At 45.0% G+C, this 13645-nt stretch overlaps 1 protein-coding gene across 1 annotated transcript; it reads left to right on the forward strand.

Moving 5' to 3' along the window:
* The first annotated feature begins 1005 nt into the window (after positions 1-1005).
* zgc:112183 (uncharacterized protein LOC550410 homolog) lies at positions 1006-13355 on the forward strand. The gene is made up of 9 exons (XM_047572584.1): positions 1006-1613; positions 2303-2413; positions 4271-4312; positions 7900-7966; positions 9687-9739; positions 9972-10037; positions 10472-10528; positions 10614-10690; positions 11279-13355. Exons 1-9 carry the CDS (start codon positions 1503-1505, stop codon positions 11382-11384), a joined length of 690 nt encoding a protein of 229 aa, XP_047428540.1. The 5' UTR covers positions 1006-1502; the 3' UTR covers positions 11385-13355.
* The last annotated feature ends 290 nt before the right edge of the window (positions 13356-13645 follow it).

A 13645-nucleotide genomic window follows, 5' to 3' on the forward strand; every position in this document is an offset into this window, starting at 1 on the left:
GTGACTCACTTAATATTTTCCGCTGATAACTTGGTGTCATCGCCATTAGTGCAGAGGAGAAGAGACGCGGATCTGTGAGAAAGTATTAGGTCGGCTTTGCCTTTTTGGATTAAAGGACGCGTTTGATTCGAGGCTGAAAAATGCACGACAGAGAAAAACAACCACAACCGTCACGTTGCTGCATATTAAAAAAAAATAAATAAAATAAGATGAAACAAGGACAAAGACATTTCATTCATGTTGGGAGCATTTGTCATCTTGAAACTACATTTTATATAACTAAAAGACTTGTATGAAATGTCTTCAGAAAACTGTTTTGAAGCTTGTTCTTTACTTTATATAATGACTGAAAACATTCACAGATGTTTCTATTTTCTTAAAACTAGAAAAATACTTGGATGAAACGTCTTAAAAAGCTTAAAATGTGTCTTCTCCTTGTGGTTATAGAAGCTGCTGCCTTTATGTGAATGACATCCCACCTGTACCATGATGCGCGCATGTGTCCTCGGTGTCCACTAGGGGGAGACAAACACTGCGACAAGACGCCCGCGTTCAGACTTGACTTAAAGAGTCTGTGTGAAACCGGTTCAGACATGTGTGACATCCCAATTAAATGTATTTATGGAATCATCTCAAAAATAATAATATATATATAAAAAAGCTTTGAATGTTGTTCTTTCTCTGGAGGAATCGTGAAAGAAAAAATGGGAAAATAAAACTTATACTTAAATAATAAGACAAGATGTGGTTTTGAGAAGAGTTGTTAACAAATATTAATGTTTTTTTTGTTTTTTGTGCGCAAAGTTGTGCGAACCCTTTTACGCACCGGTTCATCCGCCTCCGTCGTCTTCTCGTGGCGCTGACATCTGACCTGCCTCGTGTTTGCTGACCCCACTCTCACTCTCTCTCTCTCTCTGTGATCGAGCTCCACCTGTGGCGTGAATCAGCGCCACTGACCCCGGGGGCGGCGGCGGCGGCTCCTCAGCGTCTCAGTATCAGCGACAGGAGAGAAGAGAAGACGCGCTGGTCGTGGCAGATCCGCTCAGTCTCAGCTCATCGTGTGCCCACGCCACCAGGACGCACCGCCGCTCCGCGCCGCGCCGCGCTGCGCTGCGGAGACACAAGCAGACAAATGTTTCCGCCTGTTTGTCATTGCTGCTTTCTTGACTGATGGATGTAGACGCACAGGCGCCGCCGCTGCAACCGAAGACTCAAGTTTAGATATTTTTTGCGATAATAAACGGTCTGATTTTTCCTTTCTTTTTTCTTTTTTTTTTTTTTTTTTTTGGTATTTGGTGACTCCACCCGGGAAGCGCTCGGTGATTATTTGGTGGCCACACGCAGTATGCGAGCACAGGGGCCGGAGGCTGGAGGAGACTCGGACTGAGACGCTCTCTCTTTCTCTTTCTTTGTGTGTGTGTGTGTTGTGCTTGAGACACCGCGCGTCTTTTCTTTGGACACATCTGTAACTGTGGCTCTGACGCCGGCGCTCCTCCACCGCGATGTCCACCAGAAAGACGTCGTTGACGGACAAACAGGCTAAAAACGGCACGTCCAAGTACGTGCTGGAGCGATGCGCGTCCATTAACGAGTACTATGACATTGCCTTCAAGGTGTGTATTTCCGTCTTTTCTTTCTTTTCTCCGCGCAGAGCTGGTAAAACAGGTGTGTGCGCATTCGCTGCTAAACTGCCGGGGGAACCTGCAGCGACGGCTCCTCACATCTGGACCTTAATGAAACCTTTAAGCGGCAGCTGATCTCCCTGCGCGTATTATTTATTAAAACGGGCCGCGCTCACTGTTTGCTCACTGATAAAACACCTCGTGGCTTGTACAAGTCTCTCCCTGTAGATCCTTTAAATCTATGTCCGCCCTTCCACATCCAAATATTTACAGAGGGTGGACTTGTTGCTCCTTGCGAACCCTCCTATTAAATGTCAGACTCACTGTTTCTTAGGCAAGACAAGAAGAAGTTTAATTTCATGACTAATGTTTCTACCCCGCGCTGCTTCCTCCGTTGCGTAATTGCGCATCCTGTTGTTGTTATTGATTAGTTTTAGGAGGAAGAAGAAGAATAAAAACAAGAAATGATGAGAGTTTTAATTAGTGACGGGCTGAGCGGCTGCATCCTGCAGAACAGACGCGTCCCGGTGGCAGCTGAGCGGATCCAAACATGACGAGACCAGATAATAACATAGATGCACATATAAAAACAGTGTCATGTGTTCCGTGTCTGTCTGTAACCGGCTCTAATTCTCCCTCTTCTCCTCCTTCTTCTTCTCTGGTGCTGGATGCTGCTGCAGGTGATGCTGCTGGGAGACTCGGCCGTGGGGAAGACGTGTCTGCTGGTGCGCTTCAAAGATGGAGCGTTTCTGGGAGGCAACTTTATAGCCACCGTTGGAATAGACTTTAGGGTGAGACAGAGCGACGCTGTGGAGCGTGATGTTTGTCATTTATGAATGAGCTGTGTGTTGTGTGCTTGTCAGGCTCCAGATAGAGAGATACGGGGGATTTGTCACTGTTGCAGCAGCAGAAATGTGCAGAGAATGATGCAGAAAGAAGAAAATTATTGCACATTAAAAAAGAAAAGAAACTAGCTTGTGCAAAAATTGCCAGTGACAATAAGAAGACACTCAGACTGATGCACAGATTTCCTCCTGTTCTATAAAGTCGTGTTTTTGGAGGAAGGTTGCTGCAGCAGCTCCTCTTCTAACCAGGTCCTGATCGTTCGGTTCAGTCCGTCGGTGCCACATGCGCGATTGATTGTTTATCGAGAGTGACGTGGGCTCCAATTATCACCTAACTGCCACGAGGAACACTTCATCACTCCGAGGATCCTCTCGCTGACTCAGTCAGGTTCACAGGCCACTTGATGCCTGCCCACGTCCCCCCCTCCCCTCCCCTCCCTCCCCTCCCTCCCCCGTCTCTCCCCGGGAAGATTGGCCGCCGCTCAGCTCGGTCACCCTGCTGTCAGACACCTCATGCACACACACACACACACACACACACACACACACACACACACATACCCACACACTGCTGAGTTTCAGCCTGGAAAAATAATAATAATTGGGCTGAGATTTCTGCCTCTGCCCGAGCGGAGCGGGTTTGGGCCAATCAAAGCGGAGCTCTGCTGCACGGAAGCAGGAGTTCAGGAGGAAATAGATGCATTTTTTTTTTTTTTTTTTTAGAGAGTGTGAGACAGAAACACTTTGACCTCATTCAAACAAAAGCAACAGGTAGAGTTCAGCTCAGAGGAGGCGACACAAAGAGGAGTGAGAAGAATGGCTGCTAATGTGCGGCCTTTGTTTGGTTGTGGATTATAAACACACACACACACACAAAAAAAAAAAAAGCTGCAAAAGCTGCTCGGCGGTAATGTGAGATAAAGAGTCGATACGCTGAGGTCGTCCTCCACGCATGGCTGGGCAGGCATGCTGCTGTGGCAGCTTGTAACATGGCCGGGGCTATTTTTGGGCTTTGCTTCCTTGTAGCAGTTACTCAGCATGCAAGCTCCTCTCACGTCATAATTGGTGGGGGGAGTAAAAAAAAAAAAAAAAAAGAAATGGAAACCCATGGCAACTAATGCAGGGCTTGAACCATGTCCGTTCTGCTGAGGCTGAGCATTCAGCAGGTGGCTGTGCTACCAGCTCCACGGCTGCTGCTGCTTTCTGTTTTCATCCTCTGCGCTTCCTCCAGCGGTTCACAGCTTTTTTTTTTTTTTAGTGATGACCTGCCACTGATATGAATTCTAATGTGATTGAGGAAGTGAATTCGTGCACCACACTTCCTGTATCTCAGCATCTCTCATGCATGTGGTGGTTTTTTTATTTTGCGAGTTTGAATATGACCCGAGCTCGTTCCCGCAGGCTGCGTCAAACAGCGGCTCCGTGCACGCGCTTTCCCCTTAAATGCAACAGTCACAATATTTGGTCTCGCGTGTCCGTGGGTTTGCCCGAACTATTTTTCACCATATCGTTGCTCTGCAGGAAATCGGAGGGCGCCCCTGCGGTGCGGCAGGAAATGAACGGGGGAGTCGGTTGTTGTGCTGCCAGCAAGTCTTCCTCACTGTTGTGTAATTAAAGTCTAATCCCGGGACCTTGTTGTTGTGTGGGTGTCGCAAATGACTTTCTGTGCCAGCGCTGGAAGCTCCGGGAGCGTTTCTTTCTCCAGCCCCTGAGCGTTTCTTTCCTGCTCCTCTGTCATGTTCATCTCTGCGGCCTCTGAACCATATGGTGACGTGTCTCTGACGCTCCTCCTTCTTTCTGCAGAATAAAGTGGTGGGCGTGGACAACCTGAAGGTCAAACTCCAGGTGAGAGCAGCTTCCATTTCTGTTTTTCTTTCGTTTGGTGGCAAAAAAATACAATAATAATTAGAAAATGTGGCTGTGGAGGTTCTCAGTCATCCAGGTCATGCTTTAAATCATAGGTGTTAAACAGGGCGTCTGCAGGGTGGCTGCAAAATCTTTGGTTGATTAGACATTTTTTATATATGTATACATATACATATATATATATATTTAAAGCTTCTCTATTTAGTCCCCAGGTGAAAGTTTCTCAGCCTCCTTAGTGTTGCACATGTTTGAAATTTAAAAAAAAAAGGATTTTTGAACCTGTGCAATGTTTGAATAGTTTAATATCGAATGCAAAATGATAAAAAAAATGATGTATATTTATAAATAGCACTAAGCCGAGTTTAATATAGAACATATATAGTAGGTAGGAGACGTGTTTGGTTTCTCGAAGATGTTGCTTTCAGATAAATGATTTTCTGCTCGTAGTTTCTAAGGAACTAGTGGAGAGTAGAGACAACGTTTATTTTAATAATGTGCAACAGGAAACATCCTCAAGGTGTTTGCTTCATCCTCGATTTTAAATCCAGTAGAAACGTCTGTGAAGGTTCTCAGTCGTCCAGGTCATTACAGAAATTAAGCAAAGACAAATGGACGTGTTGGTTTTCTTGAAGACGTTTCTTTCAAGTAGTTGGGGTCTAATTAGGGACGAGACAGAGACAGGGATGTTGTCCTGTAGTCGGAGCGTTTTGATCTCGTTTTCCTTCCTCAATGAATTCTACTTTTATAGATCCACTACCTCGATCAAACCTCCCGTCTTCTCTGACTACGTAGACATTGTTGTCCTCTAAAGAGACGTCTGAGTCCTGACCTGAAGAGCTTAGCTTCAGATGCACCTGGATCTGGCGTCGCGGTGATATCACGGGCTTCTGCAGGATTAATGGAAGACACACACGAAGCCTCGGGTCTCTCCTCATGTTCATTCAACACTGAGGGGGAGGCGTCGAAATCAGACTGCTCTGCTAGCTTCAATAAAACCCTCCGCTCCTCTGCGTTCACGGTAAAACCCTCCGACCGAGTCCAAAAAAAGACGAATCCGCACAGAGGAGAGAGGAAGCTGCAGAAAATACGTCCTGGTTTGACTCACGTCCTCCTGCAAACGGGGACATTTAGTAGCTTCTTTGAAATCGTAGAACAGATCAATCCTGCAGAGCTGCACATGGAGGCAAGTTTAGAGACTGTGCTTTGGCCTCAGTCTAAGAAAATGACAACACGTCGCGTTCAGGCCTCGGCTCCACTGACTCAGTGTGAATCAGGATGCTCCGGCTAAGCTAAGCTACAGGCTAATTAGCTGAAGCTGCAGAATCTGATGTTAATTATGGAGATTAACAAACTGAATTACCAAACCAGTGTAAACGGCAAAATAACCTACATGCAACGACAACTCTGAGCTCATGTGTGTCTGCTGTTGAGTCCTGGCTCTCAGAGCTGGGTTCTGTCCTCGTCTCTAAATAAAACTCTGCACAAATTAGAGATTAGAGGATGGAGATTTGTAGTCTTCTAGGGAGGAGACACCTGGATGAAAACATGCACACAAAGCTGCATGATGCTAAACATTTAGCATGTTTAATCAAACATTAACAGGTCAGTTTTTGCTGCTTAATTTGGGCTTCGTCTTTCAGACTAATGCTTGGTTTGATTGATGTTCAGGTTTCAGAGCGGCTAGGCTAAGCTAGAGGCTAATTAGCTGAAGCTGCAGAACCCGATGTTAATTATGGAGATTAACAAACTGAATTACCAAACCAGTGTAACGGCATAATAACCTACACGCAACGACAACTCCAGATTATTTCCATTAGTTTTAGTGTAAAGAAGAACAAGTAAATTAGGAGGATGTTAATTTGTGCACGGTGGTGGACATGTCTGTGAGGCCACAGAGCTAATGCTAAACATGTAGCATGTTTAATCAAACATTAACAGGTCATATTCAGGTTTTTGCTGCTTAATTTTGGCCTCATCTTTCAGACTAATGCTTGGTTTGATTCAGGATGCTCTGAAACGGCTAAACTAGGCTAATTAACAAAACATGCTAATCATGGAGACAGATAAACAGATTTACAGATTTACAGATTTATTCAGTTAAAATTAGTTTTACCTTTGGCTAGCTCACCATCCATCCATACATCACCTATTAATGATTATCCTCTAGAGAATGAACTATGAACTAACCTTCCACTAAACATTTAATGAACAACCTGAAACCTTGTAAGGAAAAATAACAAGTGCAGCTTCAGGCGCTTTCTGTTCAGTTCTTGTCGCTGTGTTTCCGTCTGCAACTCTGAATAAAACTGTGGACGAATCAGGGACAGCAGTAACTTTTGCAGCCCACCCACCCACATGGTTTTTTATCGTTAGGTAATGCACCAACAGTTCTGACAAAAAAAAAAAAAACCTCTTGGAATGGGAGGTGAACAGGTTCTGCTAAAGTATTAAATTGCATGTGTGCATAGCAGCAGGTTGAATATGTGTCTGCACAGAGACTTTCATATGCAGCCGTGCATTAACATAAAAAACCTGCAGCCCCTCACGTCTCCATCCATTAACAGGAAATACATCATCACAAATGTTCTCATTACACGTATCTGTGACCCACCTTTGAATTTAACATAAATAAATAAATAATATTGAATAATGGTTAATAACAGTACTCAGAGTTCCTGAGGTTCAGGTGGATGTTGGATATAATTTGTTAACCCTCCTCCAGCTGTGAAGCTCCGTCCACGTCCAGAAGCTTCCAGTAGTTAGTCTTCAACAAACAAACACACTAAACCCAGATCTAAAGCAAAGATTTATTTATTTATTCTTCCTCATTTCCTCTTAGTTTTATCTGGAAACCCTGCAGGACTTCACTAATGTCCAGTTAAGCAGACTGACTGGCAAGACAATGGCTTTACTTGGTGAAACTTCTAGTCTTGAACAGCATATAAATCATGCATCGGACCAGATTTCATCCTCTGGTGGTCCAGAGGGTCTTAACTGAACTTAAATTAGATATACAAACAAATAAATTAAAGCCAGAGTAAAAAAAATAACAGTAAATACATGTATGCTACAGAAGATTTATAGCCAAAGTTAAATTAGAGTGGTGGAAGTCTGCAAAAGTTGATTACGGCTAAGCTAAGCTAAGCTAATTACTTATGGAGAATGCTTCAGTTGTCAATTAGCGCTTATCCTCTACAGGCTTGTGTGGAGTCTGGGTCCTGTCTCAGCCGTGTTTGAATATAACTGAGGGAGGTTTCTAGTCTAAACAGCAGCGGCTGGATTCAAACCCAGAACCTTTCTGGGTGAATTTAGGTTCATTTTGGTGCAGAAACATGAAAAGTTCTGAGCCTGAAACCTGCATCTTTTCCTCGAGCAGCTGTTGCAGGGTGGAAACATATGCTTGAGACAGACTGTGCTATATTACACGATAAAATAAAACCCCGCTGATTGTGGCTTTAATTGCAGCTCTGCAGAGCGGCCTCATGATGCGCGACTGGTTTCCGACTGAGCGGGAATGTTTTCCCAGAGCTGTTCGCTGTATAATCATGTGGTTTATTGTTCCACAGATCTGGGACACGGCCGGCCAAGAGAGATTCCGCAGCGTAACGCACGCCTACTACAGAGACGCCCAAGGTAAACCTCTCAGAGACACCTGAATATTTAGTTTAACCCTCTATAGGGTCCAGGAACCGTATCTGGTTCCTCTCACTGAGGTTTATTGTCATGCGGTTGTCAGGTCTAATCAGGGTCTAATGTGGTCTACAAGGTCCCCCCTCTGAACTGGTTTATTAGGAACCATGAAGAAGAACAAGTGTCCTAATGTTTCTAATGTGATGATGTTGATGATGTTCTAATGTGACAAATACATGTTTACATTAGCTTAAGGACCAGAACAGATAGAGACCAGGAACCAACATGAGACCAAACCAGATATGAGACCAGGAACCAGATATGAGACCAGGAACCAGACATGAGACCAGGAACCAGACATGAGACCAGAACCAGATATGAGACCAGGACCCAGATATGAGACCAGGAACCAGACCTGAGACCAGGAACCAGACATAAGACCAGAACCAGATATGAGACCAGGAACCAGACCTGAGACCGGGAACCAGACCTGAGACCGGGAACCAGACCTGAGACCGGGAACCAGACATGAGACAGGAACCAGACATGAGACCGGGAACCAGATATGAGACCACAACCAGATATGAGACCACAACCAGATATGAGACCGGGAACCAGATATGAGACCGGGAACCAGACATGAGACCGGGAACCAGACATGAGACCAGGAACCAGATACGAGACCACAACCAGATATGAGACCAGGAACCAGATATGAGACCAGGAACCAGACATGAGACCACAACCAGATATGAGACCAGGAACCAGATATGAGACCAGGAACCAGACATGAGACCAGAACCAGATATGAGACCAGGAACCAGACATGAGACCAGGAACCAGATATGAGACAGGAACCAGACATGAGACCAGGAACCAGATATGAGACGAGGAACCAGATATGAGACGAGGAACCAGACATGAGACCAGGAACCAGATATGAGACCAGGAACCAGATATGAGACCAGAACCAGATATGAGACCAGGAACCAGACCTGAGACCAGGAGCCAGACCTGAGACCAGGAACCAGACATGAGACAGGAACCAGACATGAGACCAGGAACCAGATATGAGACCACAACCAGATATCAGACCAGGAACCAGACATGAGACCAGGAACCAGACATGAGACCAGAACCAGATATGAGACCAGGAACCAGATATGAGACAGGAACCAGACATGAGACAGGAACCAGACATGAGACCAGGAACCAGATATGAGACAGGAACCAGACATGAGACCGGGAACCAGATATGAGACCAGGAACCAGACATGAGACAGGAACCAGATATGAGACCAGGAACCAGACATGAGACCAGGAACCAGATATGAGACCAGGAACCAGACATGAGACCAGGAACCAGATATGAGACACACATTCATCTGGATTTAACACAGGAACATTTGAACAATTTCACAACGATAAATCTCTAAATTTCGAATTTCCCAGTATTTCAATGAGTGACCTACATAAAATCACACAGTTCTTTACAGATTGTGAACAGTTAAAATCCTGTAATTTTGGTAAAAGTTTCTCTCTCTGGTTGAGCTGCAGGAACTTCTCTGCCATCCATGACTTTATATCTAACATACAGTTAAAAAAGGGCATCATTGATGTACAGCTGAGTATCATCAGCGTAGCTGCGGAAGCTGACGCCGTTTTCTCCTGGTGACAATAAAGCGTTAAACGTGCGACACCTCTTCTGTTTGTCCTTCGACAGCGTTGCTGCTGCTTTACGACATCACCAACAAGTCGTCGTTTGACAACATCAGGGTGAGTTCTCCTCAAAGCGCTTCTCTCTCTGTTCGTCGCCTGCAGAATTTTTCTCACGAACCCTCGTCGGTTTTTAAAAGAGATGAGAAACAGTAAAAGTGTTGGAGGACGAGAGTGACTCAGTGTGGCTGTGACGGATGGGAAGGATGCGCTGTCTTCTCCTCTTTCTGTTTATGGACCCGATCTGTCCTTCAGCCTCTGTCTGTCTGATGGTCTTTTCTACTTTTTGAAGGCCTGGCTCACTGAAATACACGAGTATGCCCAGAAGGATGTGGTCATCATGTTGCTCGGCAACAAGGTGAGCTTCCTTTCTTCTTCTTTTTTTTTTTTTTATTATGTTACGTAAAGAGATCAGGAGGATAACTGTTCCCTTAACACGTTTCCAAACGCTCCCTTATCGCGCTCAGACAGACGTGGGAAGCCGGAGAACGCATGACCTCGCTCCGCTTTAACATTTGCATGTGAAATGTTGCGTCTCGGTTGTGTTTGCGGTGGCTTATTTTGAAAGAGGACAGCAGCTCCTTTGCAAGCTGTGAGATGATTTCTGCATAATTCTGGTGGTAAAAGCTGCACGTGAACGCTCCCTCTGCTGGTTCAGAGAGGAACCTGCTCGGCTTTTCTTGATGCCACTCGGCTCAGATCGTCTGTGGGGGTGGAGGGAGGACGGGGCGCGACCTTTCACCTTTCACCTCTCACCTTTCACCTCTCACCTCGTTTCTCCTCTCTTTACAGTCGGACATGGCTGCAGAGCGGGTCGTGAAGACGGAGGAAGGGGAGAAGCTGGCGAAGGTAAAAAACACGACGAACACGTTTCGCGTTCCCCCCTCCCCAGACACTTCCTCCTCTCTAATTTTTTTTTTTACTTCCACCCCAGGAGTACGGAGTCCCGTTCATGGAGACCAGCGCCAAGACGGGACTCAACGTGGAGCTGGCGTTCTTCGCTCTGGCAAAGTAAGTCACGGAGGAAGGATGTGTGAGAGGAGACGTCTGATTAGCTCCTGCTTTTTAGCGTCTTTGTTTTGGTTTTTTGTTTTTCCTGTTTTTCCTCATAGCATCGTTTCAGAGAAAAAAAAAAAGAAACAAAAAACACTGATGGAGGCTGCTGTTAGTTGCCATGACAACGTAATAAGGCGATGATGTGTCTTTTTTTTTCTTCTTTACATCCTCAGGTTCACGTTGACGTAGCTTCAGGTGGTTTAAGAAAGTTAATTAAGGCGACGAACTGAAACAGATTCTGCACGAGACACAAATAACGTTAATGAATTGTTGCAGCTCTTCTAATGTTTTTTTTCTTCTTCTCTGGTATTTTTATATTTTGCTGTGACTTTTCTGCAGCTGATCCTCGTTAATGGATTTTCAGCTAATGCGTTTCTTCGCGTTCTGTACATTCACACATTCTCTGAGCTGTAGGAGAAAATAATTAGCAATCTTCTTTCCATTCCTCTTCTCGCCCTCGTCGCTGCTCCATCCCACACATCCACCCCCCCCCCCTCCTGTATCTGACTTCCGCTTTCCTTTTATTTTTTTATCCGCCGCCAGGGAACTGAAGCACCGAGCGACGCAGCAGCCGAACGAACCCAAGTTCCAGCTCCACGACTACGTCGAGTCTCAGAAGCACAAGACCGGCTGCTGTGGCTTCGTGTAGCCGATCGCCGGAGAAAAGAGAAAGAGAGACACGTGGAAAAGGAAAAGATGGAGATGGAGGTTAAAGTAAAAAAATAAAAAAGTCTTGTGTGAAAGCTCGATCCCGAGAAGCACCTGAGAAGCCGTCGCCTTCTCCGCTGAGACCGGATGAATCTGGATCCGTCCCTGAAATCTGAAAAATGTGAATTTTAAAATCCTCGGTGTCATGCGTAGAAATGTTCGTGGTCTTTGTGGTGCCAGTTGTGTTGAACTACGAGCCGGGAGCTACGCTACGAAGCGCTACATCCAGCCTCAGACGGAACCAGGATCGTTTTTTTATGGATGTAGCGTCGTCCTCCCCAACCCTTCTTCAACCCCTGCAGCTCCGATCGACTCCCCTCTGGCCTCACGCTCTTCGTCGCCTCCGGCCTCTGGAGGAAACCGTCCGGAGGCTCCGGCGAAATGATCTGTTCACATGTGTTTCTGCTGGTAGATAGAATAAAGCCAACGTGTGGAGGGTCGTGTGTCTGTCTGTGTCCAAACCACTGAACCAGAGCTGGAGGATCAGAACCCGTCCAACACAACACAGAGATTATTTTTTACAGTTTTCATGCATTCACACCGTAGACTGTAGGAAAAAAATGGCGCCTCCACTTGGTCTCGTTGGTCGAACCGATGCTAGTTCCCCTCGGTTGATCTGTTCCCAAAGAAGTGCAAATATTTACATTTTAGAAACAATTTCTAAAGAAAAATAAGTGCTGCTCTCAGATTGGACCAGATTTAGCCCCCGGGTCCATATGTTGGACACACTTTCATACGATTAACACTGCTCCACCAATTACAAAGAAATGCATTCACAAAAAAACAGTTTCCTACTCATGTTCCTGCCACAGAGCGGTCGTCAATGGCAACTGTCAATCATTATGATGTCACATCCTGTTTTTATAGCATCAATTCACACTTAAAATGGCAGAAACCATCTTTGATAAAAAACGTATTTGACTGTAACATGGAGGGGGTGGAGCTTACGACCTGCTCATGCAGCCTCTAGCCACCAGGGGGAGCTCTACTAGCGTCACTTTACAGGAGCTGTCATGGCGTCCATTTTTCTTACAGTCTATGATCCACATGCAGCAGCACCCACAAACTGTCCATTGTGTAACTTGTCTTTATGAATGTTTGCTCGATGTTTGTCCTTCATAGTGATCACAAAGTGCCACGAAGAAGTGCTTTGTTATCATATGATCTCTCTCTCTATATATATTTAAATATAATTATACATAAAAAGGTATATTTTGTAATGTTTGTGGTGTTGTTTTATTGAAGTCTGTCCTGTCTGTGTTTCTTTGTGTGTTGTGTGTGTTGGAGGATGTGTTGAGCTTAATGAGCCACAGTGTGGCAGCATCTTCCCTCTTTATCCTCCACTAGAAAAAGTAGACGCCTGTTTTGACCCTGAATGCTTTTATTATTATTATTTATTTTATTTTTATTTCTTTTTTTATTATTGGACGAGGTTGGATCAGGATTCAAGTTGGAAGCTAAATTCGTGGATGCACCTGAACACAGCTCGCCTGTTCCCACTCGCATCCATCCACAGAATGAGTCACGCTGCAGACACACACCGAAGATACAATAATAAATCATTATTTGCTCGGTTTCTATTTAAACCTGGAAGCATCCGCCTCACATAGGCCCTAAAAAGACATGACGTACACGAGCTATTTTGACTTATGACACATGTGCACTCACTCTGCAAAACATTAGGCACAAAAATAAAATAAAACAAAATCTTCCTGAAGGTTCTGGTGTTAGTGAGCAGAAGCTTAAAATAACCGTGTGCAGCTGAAGAGGTGGAGGCAACATCCTTCCGTGTCTTTGAGAAACTTTGAGAACGTCGCATGGCTGCCCACTACCCACTACTGCTCCGGATTAAAGTCAGAGAATAAAACTCCTTGTCTGTGTGAAAATGACAAATAAAGCTGAATTGATTGTGGAGGCTGTGATTTACGTTTCTCGTATTTTGACATTTTAGTCGGTGGCTCAAACACAAACCTCAATAAGGAGGATTTACAGCATGAATGTTTGACTGGAATGCGTTTATTAGTGCACCTAATGTTTTCTAAATTTCTGCAAAAATGTGATTTTACGCATGAGCACGAAGATAAAGAGAAACCAGTCAAACTGATCGAACTGAATATTTCCGGTAACTGCTGATCAGTCGGAGGAATTTAAGTCCGTTCCTTCACTCCTGAGATGTTCTTTATTTAACTGTTCTAGTGTGTT

The sequence above is a fragment of the Mugil cephalus genome, chromosome 20 (genome assembly GCF_022458985.1).
Source record: "Mugil cephalus isolate CIBA_MC_2020 chromosome 20, CIBA_Mcephalus_1.1, whole genome shotgun sequence".
Lineage (NCBI taxonomy): Eukaryota > Metazoa > Chordata > Actinopteri > Mugiliformes > Mugilidae > Mugil > Mugil cephalus.